At 44.6% G+C, this 16,941-nt stretch overlaps 1 protein-coding gene across 5 annotated transcripts in view; it reads right to left on the reverse strand.

The window, feature by feature from the left end:
* Positions 1-12,499, reverse strand: part of GOSR1 (golgi SNAP receptor complex member 1) — a 32,621-nt gene extending 20,122 nt beyond the window's left edge. For 3 of the 5 annotated variants that reach the window (XM_084748963.1, XM_084748962.1, XM_084748960.1), the window contains exons 1-6: positions 12,386-12,499; positions 9,841-9,961; positions 5,238-5,325; positions 4,869-4,976; positions 2,980-3,071; positions 753-827 (exon numbers count right to left, since the gene is read on the reverse strand). In XM_084748963.1, the coding sequence (XP_084605089.1) occupies positions 753-827; positions 2,980-3,071; positions 4,869-4,976; positions 5,238-5,325; positions 9,841-9,961; positions 12,386-12,416 (515 nt within the window). In that variant the 5' untranslated portion in view covers positions 12,417-12,499. Of the gene's footprint in view, positions 1-752; positions 828-2,979; positions 3,072-4,868; positions 4,977-5,237; positions 5,326-9,840; positions 9,962-12,009; positions 12,033-12,385 lie in introns of those variants that run through there. The other 2 variants (XM_084748961.1, XM_084748964.1) reach the window with 2 other exon arrangements.
* Positions 12,500-16,941: the final 4,442 nt, after the last annotated feature.

Genomic DNA, 16,941 nt, shown 5'->3' on the forward strand with positions numbered 1-16,941 from the left:
CCATGTAGATGCTGGGAATTGAGCCCAGGTCCTCGGCAAGAGCAGCTGTGTCCTTAATCACTTAGTTATCACTCCAGGCACTTGTGCCTTGATTTTAACAGTTGATATTTAAAGTGGTGGCCTTTAACGGCAAATGAACTCAACAGTACCTTAAGCTTATCAGACATAACCAATTAATGACATTCAGTAGCAAATAGCAAACTAATTCCTAACACTATTACAGATACTCAAGGGCTAACACGCTGAGCTCACAGATAACTATTCTGACCTTTAAGATCTACCACAAAATACAAACAAGAAAAAAATCATAGAGAAAAATAGAAGATACAGGAGTAGAATGTGGGGCTTGTTTTAAGACACATACACACACGTCAATTATTTTCTGCTGACATCTTTTGTTTGTTTGTTTTGCATTTGTTATTTGGTCTTATTACTCTTTATAAAGTTTCTTCATTAAGTGGTAAGAGGCCACTCAAATATCACTTATCAGTATCATTACTATGGATACGTTAGTAACTTGCAGTAGGGATAACTGCAGCACAGCAGTATGCTGGTTAAAAGAGAAGACATGCAAAGAGCAGAGTGAAATCCACCAGGGGCATCTTTCACCCATGGCTGCTGAGCTGCCATCCATCTCCATGGGACCTACTCAGAGCAGGATGCCCTCTCGCCAGCACAGCCCTTACTATATAATACAGTGTCTTTAAGGCAAGCGGGTCAGCAAGCACAGGCAAGCGGTAGGTAGTACTCACTTTCGAAGGTGATCATGTTCTTTCAAAAACAGTTCAGTTCTCCTGTTGTTTACACCAGACCCACCTTTATATGACCTAGAGCAACGTCAAGAAAAGGCAAGAACATTTAGAAGGTCCTGCAGCATCAGGCTAAGGGACTAACCCTAGTGCTGGCAGAAGAGAGCAGACTGTGCTCTCTGTAGTTTCAAGCACACAATCAGAATATAATGCTTTAATTTCCCTAAAAAACTACTACCACACATGTAAAAGACAAATGCTTCTCCAGTTTAGATTTAGGGGTTTTCTGATTTTCAGAAAGGTTCTTAACAGGGAACCTTACTTTTCTTTTGTGTATTAACTAACTAAGTAGTTACTAATTAGTACATAGCACATGGGACAAGAAGGCTACGGAACTGACTTATCCTTCCTGCTCATCAGCCGGAGCCTCAGGAACACTGCAGCCCAACTGTTCAATCCCGGCACACTCAGTGACCCTTACTGCCATCAAGACTCTCATTTTCTTCTTTCTCTCTCTCTTTCTTTCTTGTTTTTGTTTTGTTTTGTTTTGTTTTTGAGACAGGGTTTCTGTGTGTAGCTCTGGCTGTCCTGAACTCTCTCTGTAAAACAAACTGGCCTTGAACTTAAGAGATCTACCTGCCTCTGCCTTCCAAGTGCTGAAATTAAAGGTGTGTGCCATCAAACCTGGCCTTTAAGAACAAATTTTTTAAAAAATTCCTGAACTGTGCCAGTGTCTATGAAAAGAGGGTCATGTTACAAAACCTGAAGGCTGGCTGAGAGGCAGGGACTCCCACATCTACGTGCCACCGCTCTGCAGCCAGATCATCCCAGGAAGCCTCTCAGCGCCTACGTTTGTAAGGTAACCTAACGACAGCTGCCTCTTGCAGAAGAATACGACTAGGGAACCAAAAAGGGAGTAAATGGAAAAGGACTATGTAGAATCCAAAAACAGCACAAAATCCTCCACCAAACCAGCAAACGAAACCCCTGAGTATCTCTTAGGTATTAGTACATTTACCTCACTAACAAGGTCCCCTCTGGAACTTTGATGATAAACTCCTTCAAGGCCGAGCTGGCCTTTTCACATCAACATCTACAGAATGACTGTCCACAGCTGGTACTCAGATAACAAATGAATGAATGAATTTTTATCAAAGTTTTTCAAAAATTAAAGAGGTTATATTCTAGTGGCTCCCACAAATGTATAGTTATTAAAGGCTAGTCTTTATGTTGGTTCTGACTGCAGCCTTCAAAATGTGTGTGTGAGGCAACTGTATAGACATTAAACAAGGCTTATACATTCAGTCAACAGAACTGTCATACTATTAAACTGTCACAGTACATAGGTCAGGCGTGGTAGTGCACACCTTTTCTCATAGCTGTTAGGAGTCAGCGTTTGAGGCCAGCCTGCTCTACACAGCAAGTCCCAGGCTTGCTAATGCCACACAGAGAGGCTCTCTAGGAACAAGTTTCTCAGAGCACACATTACACATACTAGTTATGATTAGTGTGTGTCTTAGTTGATATAACTATCATAAACTATCACAAATGGGACCACAGCAGTATCACTAGATAGCCCAATGGGAAAACTGTCTAGGTGGAGACACACCTGCCACCTCAGCCCTCAGAAGCAGAGATGGGAACGCTCAAAGCCAGCCTAACCTACTCCTCAAGAAAACAAAACCAAAAGAGGCAGTCTTCAGCATCAGATACTCCACAGGACTTAGAAATATATGTGGAATGCTAGGTTATGCTGTTGAGGGGGAGGGGGAGGAATGGAAGAAAAGAGTAAATCTTGCAGACCGAGATGGCTGTAAAATGTTGGAGGTCCTTAGTCTCGCATAAGGCTTTGACTTTGTATTAAACTGGGAAATGCCTGCCCCCATGCAAACATAGCTCAGGATTTCAGGGATGCTAACGTAAGTGCCAGGGCAGCAGAGTGAAGCAAGAGACTGGACACGGACCCTTCACTGTGGCAGTCATGCCCTTCTTAGCATGGATGGGGCAGGATCATTCAAGCTGTGCTTAAGATCGAGGTTGGCAAGGGCTCACGGGAAGACTGGAAGACGGCAAAGTAGACTCAGCCCACACTGGAGCAAGGCACAAAGGACAACGGGATGAAAATCAGAACCCCTGACAACTAAATCATGGTTTTGCTACTCGCAATTACCCACAGGCACAGCCTGAACCCTCATACACATTCTATACAGTAACAGGAAAGGTAACTTACTCAATATCTTTTCGTACTGATCCCATGAGATTCTCCCTTTCCCGTATTGCCATAAAGTTTGCTTTGGTTTTATGGAATTCATGTGTATAATCCTGAAATAAATCAACATCCAGTCTCAACACAAACTATTAATATATTTTTATCTCCCAGATTTTGCTGTTGTTTTTAATTAACTGTTCCAGTAAGAAACTCCAAAACAACGTCAGACATTTATGGTGTTCGTACCCCTTTTTTATTTCCCGAGTCAGGGTCTAACTCAGTCCAGTCTAGCCTTGAACTTGTGATTCTCCCGCCTCTTCCTTCTAAGTGCTAGACTGCAGGTCTGACCAGCAGGGCTCTGTGTATATGCTACCCCTGAGCTGCATTCTTTACCCTCTCTCTCTAGTGAGAAAGCTTTCCGCGTTTTACCGCCGGTCATGATGTCAGCTCTAACCCAACGCTCACAGGTTTGCATTAGGCAATTATTGTTGGTCCTTGGTTGTGTGTGAGTGAGGGCAAGGGCATGCACCCGCACTCCTGAGGACTCAGTGTGGGGCCGTGTGCATGCTCACCACCAACTTTACCCCTGAATAGACTTCTATTCCTTCCTGATGTTGCTTTCCTCAAGACAAGACCCCGCTATGTAGCCCAGGCTGGCCTAGAATTCACTTCACAGACCAGGTTGACTTCCAACTTGTGGCAACCTACCTGCCTCTGCCTTGTGGGTGCTGGGATTATAGTTATGTGCCACCACACTCAAATTTCCATTTGTGGACCAACAAGATGGCTCAGCAGGTAAGGGCACTCCTGCCAAGCCTACTCAGAGTTCAATCCCAAGTCAATAAATGTAAAAAAAAAAAGAAGTTTAAAAAAAAACCCTCCTATTCTTCTTTGCATATACGTGTGCATGTGTTTCCTGTGCACATGTGTGCAGAGGCCAGACATAAACATGGGCAACTTCTTCTATTGCTTTCAGTCAGGTTTTTTGTTTTGTTTTGTTTTTGGAGACATGGTTTCTCTGTGTAGCTTTAGCTGTCCTGGACTCACTTTGTAGACCAGGCTGGCCCTAACGATCCACCAGCCTCTGCCTCCCAAGTGCTGGGATTAAAGGCGTGCACCACCACGCCCGGCTTCAGTCAAGTTTTTGAAAAAGGGTCTCTCACTGAATCTAAAGCTTACTGTTTTGGCTAGGAGAGCTGGCCAGCAAGGTCAGAGGATCATCTGTCTCCATCTCCCACAAGGTACACATTGGCATATAAATGGCCTGCCTCTAGGTTGCTCTAGCAACCTGACATCATCACCTGCCGCCGCCACCAGGAGCCCAGGATAAAAAGCCAAACCTGCTACGTCATCTCTCCCTTACTTTGTCTCTTACACTCTTACTCTTGCACTATCTCTAAAGGCACACTCCCCCTCCCCCCTCCCCCCATGGCCGCCTCAGGCCCTAACTCCTCTCCCTTTCCTCAAATAAACCTCCCCATATCATATTTGTTGCATGCCACCTAAACTCTGTTGGTAACACACACATGCACGTGGCCATCTTGATATGGCTTCTAGGGATCTGAACTCACCCTATTCCTATCACCACCTTGAGACAGGATCTTACTATGTAGCCCTGGCCGACCTGGAACTCACTGTATAGACTAGGCTGTCCTTGTACTGAGTGCTAGGATTTAAAGTTGTGTACCGATTTTTAAAGAGTTCTTAAACCATATGGTTGATTAATTTACTTGGTAATAAAAATGTTTGCCTCCCAATCTGTACTTCAATATTTTAATACGACCTAATAAATATTTAAACATTTATGTTTTGTTATACTTTTGATATTTGCTAAGATGATATTCTAAACAGTTAATTACTCCGCTTCCATGTTACCTCGATACCATAAAGATATTATGCCAATATGTCACCTGCAGAATGTCTCTATGTCGCTGCAGCGTGTGCATGAGTGCTGCATTCAGCGAGGGGACCCCTGCACTGCTGGTGTACTCTGCCATTTTATCGTTTACTCCCGTAAGCTAGAAAGGAAAGGAGAAAATATTTTGAAAAGCACTAAAAACAGCTTAAGTAAATTACTTGCCTGTAAGCCCTCTCTGCCGACAGTAAACAAGACAAGACCCAGTCAAACCATAACTCCCACAAAGCACACGTTACAATCTGGATACACTTCAGAGGGTCAGAGGAGGAACACGCCCTGAATGGGCCTGGCTTCAATGAACAAAATAACAAAGAGTCATATCTAACAAACAGCAAACAACTGTTTACCTGAGAGCACTTACCCTTGCCAAAAGCTGTTCAATTTCAATGGCCATGGTCTCGAACATTCTGTCTTGGCTTGATCCATTTAAGAGGGGTGTTGTGTCAGAACTAAAAGAGAAACTGAATTTTAAAAATTCCATTACTTAGCCCTTTAAAACACCCTTAAAATAGGGTAATTTTTCTTACAGAGGTCAAATGAACCCTGAAACATTCCTTCTTTTTCTTTAAAGACTGATTTAATGGCAGGGTGGATAAAGCTGCTTGCTGCTAAGCCTGGGATCCACACGGCAGAGACAGAACCAGCAGCTCCTCTACGTTATCCTCTGGCAGTGTGCACTCTAATCCCTCCACATAAATAAATGCAACTTTAAAAAATTTAATTATGACTTTTTCTATTAAAACAATGCCACACGTCTAATATACTATATGCAGTACAAAATATAAATGAATATAAAGACATTCCAAATGCTGTTTACTATTCTCCAAATGAAAGAACAAAAAATGAAAAGGAAGCCAAAAACTCCTTATAATAGTGAGGGGGAAAATAGGCTATAGATTACATTATGAGGCCTATGAGAAATAATCTTTAGCTTTTCTCCAAAATTATGGGTTCTTATACCTTTAAATTCTCCCTTCCTTTAGTGACTCTTATCCAGAAATAAAGCAGGCTTAAAGGAGCTGATTGGATAAGCAGCTATGAAGGGTCAGGCACCAGCCACGTGCAGCGAGCTCTCCCGCTAGCTCTCCGTAGCTCCACTCACAGTATGCACCCACCTCATACTATTTTACAAAACCCTGTTTAACGTCTCTTTATATCAAAAATAGCTGGTCAGAAATTTGACGTTTTACAGATGAAAGATGTCTGACAGACTCAAATTCTCAATTTCATTAGTTTCTTCTGAAAAGCCAGTAACTTTTATTAGGAACCCACACTGTACATAAGGTCACACGAGCAATATGGTACAGATCAGTTATTCCCAACACAAACAAAATGAATCACACTCTCCAACTTGAGTGAAGACCTAGCCCCGTCCTTATATAGCATATGAATGTGGCAACTCAAAGGTTAAGTCAAGTCAACATCAAAAAGAACTTTCACTACTAATGTTCCCCTCATATGCTTATTTCCTTTCTTCTTCTCTTTTTTTTTTTTTTTTTTTTTGGTTTTTCAAGACAGGGTTTCTCTGTGTAGCCTTGGCTGTCCTGGACTCACTCTGTAGACCAGGCTGGCCTCAAACTCACAGCAATCCACCTGTCTCTGCCTCCTAAGCGCTGGGATTAAAGGCGTGCGCCACCACTGCCAAGCCATATGCTTATTTTCATAACAAAACCAATCAGTGAAACAGCCAAAAAGTAGCTAATAAAAATGTTTACAGGATTACTGTAACTTTACTTATGGGTGCGCTTCTTTGCCTGGGTGAGTGTACGTGCGGCCCATGCACACAGGAGCTGGGAGAGACCAGGTGAGGGCAGCAGGAGCTGTGAGTGTGGCTGTGTAGTTGCTAGGAATGAACCCTGGGTCCTCTGCAAGGAGCAGTAGGTGCTCACAGCTGCTGGGCTCTCTGCAGCCCCAGAGGTTTGTGGGTTTTGGTTAAAGCCAGAGGCTTGCTCTATAGACACAGGCCAAGCTAGCCTGGGACTTGGGAGCTTCCTGTCCCCCTCTCTTAGTGCTAGGATTATAGGCATGCACAGGCGTCACAAAGGATTCTTATTTTAGATGAGTAAGCAGGTCTTAAGCTGTATTTCTCCTTCAAACATTCCCATTTATATCATACTCCTTGCAACATGACATAAAAACATCTAATTCTTAGCCAGGCACTGATAAACACCTGTAATTCCAGCACTTGGGAAGCAGACATAAGAAGGAAACAGGGTTGAGTGCAGCTTGGTGTGGGGGTTGGGCTCAGTCCTTTACTGTGTCACAGCTGAGCCATGGTGGTGAGGGCATCTCGTAGGAAAGGCGCTCTGTGTAGCGCCTCCACAAACCCTCCCTACCAGATACACTTACAGAACAGTGGGCCAATACAAGTCAAGGACACTGCCTGTCTTTTCACAGACATACGCCAGCACCTGGCAAATAGTGACTAGTTATGTTCTTTAAATATTTGCTGAAAGGATGAATAACAAGGCTCTCTATCACTGGATATTTCATATTCACCAGGCTTAGGACAGTACAGCTGTTCAGGGAAATGGTCAAAAACTCATTCTCTGCAATATTAGGATTCAGTTCAACTTAATTCACTTGATAGGTGTGTGATGACCCTCAGCTCTGGATTCTCAACATACAAAACCCCGAAGATTCCTAAAAACACAGCTCTGGCCATTGCTGACTATTTGTGTGGCATGCTTCCACTCCGGGCATCAGCCAGAGCACCCAGCACGCAGTCTCTACTTTGTTCCCCAGTGCTCTAGCCTCAGCCTGCGCCTCACAACCAACCTTAGGCTCTCTAGAGAAGGCAGACTCAGTCTGCAGCGGAACTCACTGTTTCCAAGACAGTGTTTCTTTCAGAGGGAACCCAAGCAGAGAACACAGAAAGATCATCATGCAGTACTATTTCCGGACAGATTTGAGTTCTAAAATTGCATACTTACTGGTAAAACCAAATGTGAGCCTTAAATCCAGAAAGGAAAAAAAAAAAAAAAAAACCAGAAAATGTACTCATTAAAAAAGAAAAAAAAAATCTTCACTCTCCTTACTTGGTGAGTGAAGTAAGTGAAAGCAACACCTTGCTCCGAGGTCCATGGGACATGCTGCTAACTTATGTTTAGGTCCCAAGATCAACATATTGGCCCTGCTAACTTTGCAAGCTATAGGCCCTTATGAAAAAAGGAACACCATTTTGGTTGTGATAGTGAAAAGAGTTTTTGTTGGAACACACACACACACACACACACACACACACAAGAATGCATGCACACACACATTATATAGTAGGTTCTGGAGTGAGGACCTAAGTTTAGATTCAAGCTCAGTTTTGCTGTTTTTGTTATTAACTAAAAAAAAAAATCCACCCTCAATTAATCTTTGAAAAATAAGATTTGATTAACAAGTGACAACTGTGCTATCAATGATCTCACTGCTAGGGTGTATATAAGTATAGTCTGGATGAAAATATTCACAACAGCTTTTATACAAAGCTCTAAGAACAGAACTTTCAATACAGTGATTATGTTAGCTATTAAAATTATTATTAATTAGCAAAAATTAGAAATGCCCATCAAATAGTTAAATTTTAATACAGTTATTTAATATATATAGCAAATACAGACAGTAGAGTTAAATGCACCCATAGCTGAACCTCAAAGATAATGTTAAATTAAAAAAGCAAACTGCAAAATAGCCTTTGTGTGTGATGACCCTCAGCTCTGGATTCTCAACATACAAAACCCCGAAGATTCCTAAAAACACAGCTCTGGCTGTGTTTTGCCGAGAAATATCAAGATATGAAACAAAACAGTGATATTTATATGTAAATGAGGACGACAACGTGGGATGCTATTAGAGGCTTTGTTTGAATTTGCAATGATTATTTCCTAAAAAATAGGCTGAAGAGATGGTTCAGTGGCTAAGAGCAATGGCTGCTCTTCCAGAGGACCAATTCCCAGCACCCACACGGCAGCTCACAGCTGTCTGTAACTCTAGTTCCAGGGCACCCGACACCCTGGCACCTATGCACATAAAATAAAATTAAAATAAATTATAGAAAAAAATACCTTAAAAAAAAAGAGAGACACTAACAAAAAAGGGTTCTTGATGCTATTCCTTATATTTCTAAGTATCTCAAACATTTCCTGATTTTCTTTTGAAACAAGTGATAAAGTAATCATAAGATTTAAAAATATAATCTTCCTTTACTTGTAATATGTTAGGTTCTCAAAAAAAAAAATCAAACGTTAGAACTAGCTTCTGTGAAAATAAACAAACAAAAAAAGCTAGCTTCCATGGTGGGGAGGGTCCTGCACCAGATTCATTCATTCTAAAATAAACACCAGAAAAAGGCTGCACACTCTGCATTTGGACAGCTCCTCAGTTCCATTCAGAAATTAGAAAACAAAAATCAGCCAGGTGGTGGTGGCGCACGCCTTTAATCCCAGCTCTGGGGAGGCAGAGGCAGATGTATCTCCGTGAGTTCAAGGCCAGCCCGGTCTACGGAGTGAGCTCTAGGACAGCAGGGCTATACAGAGAAACCCTGTCTCAAAAAGCAAAAAGGAAACAAAAATCACTGTGGGCAAAGCAGACATTTCTTTGGACTAATTGAGATGGAAATTTCTTTAATCTGCTATGGAGCCCAGGATGGATTCCCGGTCATGTGTCTCCTATCTTGGCCTCCAAGTGCTGGGATGGGAGCACAGGCCTGGCTTAAGAAACTTATTATTGATATAAACTCATCTTTAAACTCTAGAAGTTTCTTCTTGAGCTATTACAAGCTTTGTCTAAAGAGTTCAAGTAAATGTTAGTCTCAAGAATTACAAAGAATTCCAGTAAGATAACACACACAGAGACAATGACAAAGAGGCTGACCCATCAACAGTACCCAGCGGACCAAGTCACAGAGTTCCACATCTCAGTTTACTTTTTTAAACATGACTTAGTTTAAGGCAAACGAGGGAATCCGGTAGTACCTATACCTATCGCGGCCTCCGTCTCGGGCACTGCTGTGACTGTAGCTCGTACACAGTTTACTGAAGGAAACTAGTTTCAGGTCAAGTTCATTTTCCAGCTGTCGAGCTTGTTTCCTGAGATCTTTAAGAAAATTACAAAAGTAAATCATTAGTTTATCAGTAGATATTGAAAAATCATCATGTACTGATTTCTGATCTAGTTCCCCAGAAACCAAAGAAGACATACTCAAGAAAATAAATTGTTCAAGTAAGTTTAACTTTCAGACGGCGTAACGACGGAAGCGGTAGCAGGGGACACATAACCTGTCATTTTCCTTTCAAAGACAGCTTGACAACCAATGCCGGAACATCCCTAAGGTTACCTTTACAGAAATAACCAAAAGTTGTAACTTGAAGGAAAACAAGGAAAGAATATAAATCACAAAGAAGTGAAAATGGTTTATAACCATCACATCAATTTACCAGCTAACTCTGTAAGAAGCCAGAGTTTTCTTTTTATGTTTTGAAGCTTTGTTAGGATTTTGGGATTCTTTTCAAACGGGCAAAATATCTTAGCAATTAAACACAAAGAAAAAGCAAATCAACAAAAAATAAAAATTGCTTTTTCAGAAACACTGTGGGGAAGGTAAGTAGAGGTTAAGAACATGTGCTAGATGGGCATGGTGGTGTATGCCTGCAACCCCACCATTCCTGCAACCCCACCACTCCTGCAACCCCACCACTCCTGCAGCCCCACCACTCCTGCAACCCCACCACTCCTGCAACCCCACCACTCCTGCAACCCCACCACGCCTGCAACCCCACCACTCCTGCAACCCCACCACTCCGGGAGTCAGGGGCAATGCACTACGAACAAGGCAAAATACAATTGTAACAAGTTTTTTAAAAAAACACATGTTTTGCTGGGCATGGTGCCTTAATCCCAGCACTCGGGAGGCAGAGGCAGGCAGATCACTGTGAGTTCGAGGCCAGCCTGGTCTACAAAGGGAGTCCAGGACAGCCAAGGCTACACAGAGAAACTCTGTCTCAAAAACCAAACCAAAACCAAAACCAAAACAAACCAAAACAAAAAAGTCCTAAAACCCATATGTTTTCAAAGTATAAGCAAATAGATAAACTGGTATAACAGCTTGGCTTCTAAAGGGCTGAATGAAAAATGCCATGCCTGGAAACCCACATACAACACACACACACACACAACACACACACATATGTATATATGAATATTCTTATTCATAGTGGAGTTCAATGAAAGGACTGAAATACAGGAAAGAATACAGTAAGAATGTCTCAGGACTAAAGACTATGAAAACACTGATTCACTATATTTTGCAATCCCACTCCCAACGTCAGGTCAGCCACCTACCGTCGCTGGGATTTACTGACAATTCTGTTAACCCAAAAACCTCTACCTTCAGGTTTTGTTTTGTTTTGTTTTTTCTATACATGCTTACAGCCTGTGGCACAAAGGTATATTGCCAATAATGGCTTGCACTAATTCTTACACAGCATAGTGTTTTAAAAAACCCATAGCCTAATGACTATCAAAGAAACCAGTAGCCACTTACACATAATTAATAAATAAGTTCTAGCGCTACTACAAGTATTTCCAATGGGCATTTTAAATACGTGTTTTAAACTATATGCATGCTTCTCTGTAATTCTAGCTATTTTTCTGTCTAATGGAAAACATCAACTGGCTGACGGTGACAATACCTTACTTCCCGGGGGTTTCAATGGACGAGAAGAGGAAATAGATTTAAAAATAGTAATAAAAAAAAAAGTAAGGAAGCAAACAGTTAAATGATAAAAATGGGAGCCATTTCTGATCTTTGTGATCATCGTGGGCTAGGAAAGTTTTTTTTTTTTTAATATGACCTCACTTGAGTGCACAGAGTTTCAGTAATTAAGCAAGCACGACTGAATGTTTTCTTGGCGGGGCGAAGAAGAGCAAACGTATTCATTAGAACCCTTTGACTTTATCATTTGAACAAAACCGATCTTGGAGTCCAGGGCGGAAGGTAAAGTTATTTTCAGGATTCTGTCGCCCCAACTGTGAACGTAGCCTCCATCTCAGGCTGCCAGTAGGGATCCAGGAGGAGACATTCCACTCCAAACTGACCCCCAGGCCGGCGCTAAGTTCCTCGCTCTTAGGTTTCCGACAGTCACCTCAACTCCAGGGTTCTGACTCCTCGTCTTCCGGGCTCTGGACATGGTCGCTCGGCACTCTCCTCCTAAGAGTTCGTCCCCGAAGCCTCCTCCTCGGAGTCTCCCCACCCCACGGAGACGTCCACCCGGAGCCCCAGGCGCCTCCTGCTCGGCTCCCTCCACTTCACCCCAACCCCTTCCCGGATCCGGTTCCCTCCGTCCTGCCCCTTCCCCAAGTTCCCAGGCCCCGGGGCTCCCCCTCGGACAACCTCCTCCCGCAATATGCCCGTTTCCGAGGGAGGCCTGGCTTCCCCATTCTGCTGCCTCCCTCAAGAGCAAAGCCTTCTCTGAGTCCCCTCTGAGCCCAGCAGGACCCACCCGGGGGCCTCGCCCTCACCTTCCCAGTAATTGCTGCTCCCCGCCGCCATCTTTGTTGCCCAACGTCAGTCGGGACAGACGAGTAGCGGCGTTGAGGGCTAGAGAGTCAGCTCCACGCCTCCTTTCCTCGCCCCCCCCCCGCCCCGCCTCCCCGCCCCCAGCGCCAGGGTTGATGGGATACGCGAGCCTCCGTAGAGACCGCCACCTGACGGACAGTTAGTTATTTTACAGCTTTAAGTAGCACGTTTGAAAATTGTGGTTTAGCTTGTGAAGCCGCCTTGAGTGAACCTTTCTGTTCTGGGTGGTCTTCGTAGCACATCTTTCTGCGCCTTCAACCTTCAGTTCTCTCATCTCGGCTTCTTCCTCCTTTCAGCAGGTGACTGAGAGGAGAGAGACGGTTTCTGTCGGCGTCCCCTAAATAGGATGTCTTGGGACCGGGGAGTGTAGCGCTTAATGGGCGAGATGCCCGCTTAGACAGACGTAAGAGGCTCTAGATTTTATCCCCAGCCCTCCATAAACAGAACATTGTGGCACATGCTTTTAGTCCTAGTACTCAGAAAGTGCGGATAGGAAGACCAGAAATTCAAAGTCCATCTTGGCTTCATAGGAAGTTCAAGGCCAGCAAAGGATAAATGGAATTCTATCGTAAATTAAAAATAAAATAAAATAAAAATACCTTCAATCAGCATTTTCCTTTCTCAAGAGTCAGCAGTTCCTTTCCACATCCTACCTCTACCCCCGCACCCCACCTCCCCCCCATCTTCCACTGTCCAGCGTGTGTCTTTCTTCACAAGCTGTTTTCCCTGTAGCTACAACAAAGCCTCAGCCCTCTCCTTTCCGGTCAGCAAACGTAGAAAGAGTGTGCTCACTGCTCCCATGTTCCCAAACCTGAGGCTCACTGGTTAAAACTAGCTGGCTGGCAAGCCCCAGTTTTGCCCTTCCCAGTGCTGGGATTACAGACATACGCTCCCACGCCTGTTTTTTCATATTTGTGCTATGGATTTGAACTCATATCCTTATGCTTGTATGAAAACCACCTCACTGGCTAAATATAATATGCGTTATATTAATAAATTGCTGGGTGTTGTTTAAGACCATTGAGAAGCTGGTGGTGGAGATAACGTAGCCACCCCGTAGCTTCCCACATCCACATAACTCATACCCAAGCATGTCTCTCTTAAAGCGTCTCACAAGACCCCATGTCTGCGCATGGACTGACTGGCTGGCTCTGTGAGAAAGAAAAGGTCAGACAGCCAAATGCCCCAAAGAATAAAAATACCAAGTTCACAAAAACAGGAGAGTAAAGGATTGGAGTCAAAACACCGTGTTCTTGATCACAGCCGGAAGGCCGATCGCGCCCAGTCGCCTTCCCGACGTAAGGATGCCTGTGGTGGCCATGGCTCACCGGAAGTCTTACCTAAGAGAAGACATTCCTCCTGGAACTCTTTTTGTGGGTCAGAGTCTCCAAGCGGCTGTTTCTGCTCTCCAGGCTTCTTGGGTCTCTCTCTGCTGGATGACGTAAGTGTCCGACCTCATGCTCTACTGTAGTCTGTTTGCTGCTGTTTCATTCTTTTACGTCCTCTTGCCGTATTCCTGACAAGGAATTTGAAAATAGCCTGGCTATCGCGTTTCATTCTTCGTTTGGGACACCGAGCCGTCTCCCCAGGTCCCTTGGGTGCTCGTTTCTGAAACTCTATTTCCCACTGTTGTGGCTGGAGACTATCTGCTATTCTGTCTTCAGGTGGATGGACAGACAAGTCTTTCCTCTGCCCCCACCATGTTGCTGCTGGACCTGTTTGGTGAGTGTATTTCAATTACTGGGTTTTTCAGATCTGAAACTTTGCAGTCACTGCCTCGCGTCTTCTTCGTGGAAACTGTTCACTGCTGGGACTCTTTTAAAATTCATTCATTATAAGTTTGTTTATAGCTGGGCGTAGTGACACATCCCTTTAATTCCAGCACTTGGGAGGCAAAGGCAGGTGCATTTCCATGAGTTTGAGCATGGCCTGGTCTACATCATGAGTTCCAGGGCAGCTGGGACAATGGTTTCCAACCTGGGGGTTGCAACTTCTTTGGAGACTGAGGGACCCTTTCCCAGGGGTCACCTAAGCCCATTGGAAAGCACTGATAATTATATGACAATTCATAGCATTAGCACAATTGCAGTTACGATGTAGCAATGAAAATAATTTTGTGGTTGGGGGGGTGACCACAATACGAGGGACTGTATTATGGGTTGCAACATTAAGAAGGTTGAGAGGCACTGGCTTAGAGAGATTCTTGTCTGAACTTTTTGCCATTTCTGGTGAGACGGAATATATAAGACCAAAATGAGCCACCTGAGCTAAATATGCGTGGCCCCATTAGGTAGCTAGCAGGTGTTTAAGACAGAACCAGTTATTCTAACGGCGTGCAAGAGGCTTAGAAAATATCTCTCATCAAAGCTCCCAGCCTGAGACCCTGCACAACTCATAACGTTTGCCCCTGAGGGCTCTTGGGATGTTTCTTTCTTCTTTGGCTGCATCAAAGACCCACACCACCAACCAGCTCAGCAGCAGAGAGGTGCAGCAGCCCCCAACACCTCAGGGGCTGTTCACGACCCAGGAAAGGCCTTACCGGGCTTGGAGGACCTGTGAGAAAAACGCAAGACAGGAGGAACAAATGGGAAATGACTGACGTGTAAGGGTGGGAAGCTGGATTCTCTTTCAGACTAGGAGGCAGGAGCTCCAGGTAATGGAGCTGAGGACCAAAGGCTAGACCACATACCACGCAAGGTTAACAGCAGGGAAGAGCCCAAATAAAAAGAGGACTCTGATCTGAGGACCCCCAAAAGTAACCTCATCCCATGCCATGGCTAATTTCCTAATCTATTGTGTAGGTAAGATGTAGGAGTCAATCAAAGGCTTTGCATCCCCTGTAAAGGAAGCCCTGTCACACAACACAAACAGCCGGGACTTTGCTCCCTAACTGATGATGGCACACTCTAATGCCCGGCTCAGCAGGTCTTCAACACTAATCCATAAAAGAGTCAAGGAAGCTGTTGCTGGCACTGGGTGTGTTCTGGGAAGTTGTCCCGGAGACTGCTGGCCTCTCACCAGGCCGCTGAAGTCCATGCTGGACAAACCCACAGATGCAGAGTCAGCGAGCGCCGTGTGGCAATCTGCAGTGTTCTGAGTCCTTCCTAATCAAAGTTTTCAGGTTCGTAAGGACAAGGCGAGGTGTGATAGATAGTGTGGGACATTCCTTGGCAGAAGAGTTCTGCCACTTTCCCACTTTCCCACTTTCACGTTGTGGCTTCCGGTATTTGGAACAGGTGGCCACATGGGTTCAGCCTGCAGATGGAGTGGGTTTTTCCCTATGATGCTGGGCATCAGGGACCGAGGGCTTCCACACTGAGGCACTGCTCTACCGCTGAGCTGCAGCTCCAGCCTCCCCCGCCCCCCTCTCTCTCCCTCCTTTCTCTCCTCCCTCTCCCTCCTCTCTCTCTCTCTCTCTCTCTCTCTCTCTCTCTCTCTCTCTCTGTATCTTCCTCTTCCTCAGTGGTTGTCTACTTTGTTTTGGGGGACAGGATCTCTCACTGAACTGATTTGCCTAGATTGGTTGGCCACCACATCCAAGGAATCTTGTCTCTCTACTCTCAGAGCTGGGGAGTGTATGCAGCATCCCCCATCATTTTTGTGTGGGTGCTGGGGAGTCAGGCTCAGGTCCTCGTGCTTGCACTGTCTCCACTTTCCCCTTCCTTCCCCAGCCGCTTGTTGTTCGTTTTTTTTGTTTGTTTGTTTGTTTTGTTTTGTTTTGTCACTTCTAATTTTGAGACAAGAGTCTCACTAAGTTGCCTGGTCTTAAATGTATTCTGTATCCTCCAAGCCTTGAACTCTTGATCTTCCTGAGTAGCTGGGGTGATGGGCCTGCAAGAATTCTTCTCAGGGTACCTACAGAAGACGCCTCTGCTCTTTGTTCGCTGCTTGGGGGACACGGTGTGGACGCCCCCCCCCCTTGTTTTATATCCCATGACACGTAGGTTTCTCTGGCTTCAGACAGTCAGGTAATAGAGTAGCTCTCTTCCTGCTCCCACATTCCTTACTCCCATTCCCACCCCCCCACCCCCCACCCCCTGCTAATTTTTTGTTTTTTTATTTTTTTGTTTTTTGAGATGCATGTTCCAATCTTGATTTAGGGGGCCTTGAGCTCTGCAGCTCAGGCTGGCCTCAAATTTGCAGTGATCCTCCTGCCTCAGTTTTCTAACTTGTAGGATGACAGGTCTTAACCCAATACAGGCTTCCTTTGACTTTTCTTTTGATAGGTAACTTTTGGTAGAATGCTGTCTCTTTGAAGCTCTGGGTGCCTGGACGGTTACCATCATCCACTGACTCCGGTTAGTGTTGTTTCTTTTGGAAATCCGTATTTGCTGTTATTATTGCCTTGGGTGTGGGTGGGCGGGCATGGCTGCCACAGCATGCATGTCAAGGTCAGAGGGACGACATGGGCTCTGGAGGTGGAACTCAGGTTTCAGGCCCATGTAGCCTGTGCTTTCCCTAAGGGGCTGTTTCTCAGATCTAGAACTTACCACCCTCT

This window comes from Acomys minous, assembly GCF_964271855.1.
Source record: "Acomys minous genome assembly, chromosome: 12".
Lineage (NCBI taxonomy): Eukaryota > Metazoa > Chordata > Mammalia > Rodentia > Muridae > Acomys > Acomys minous.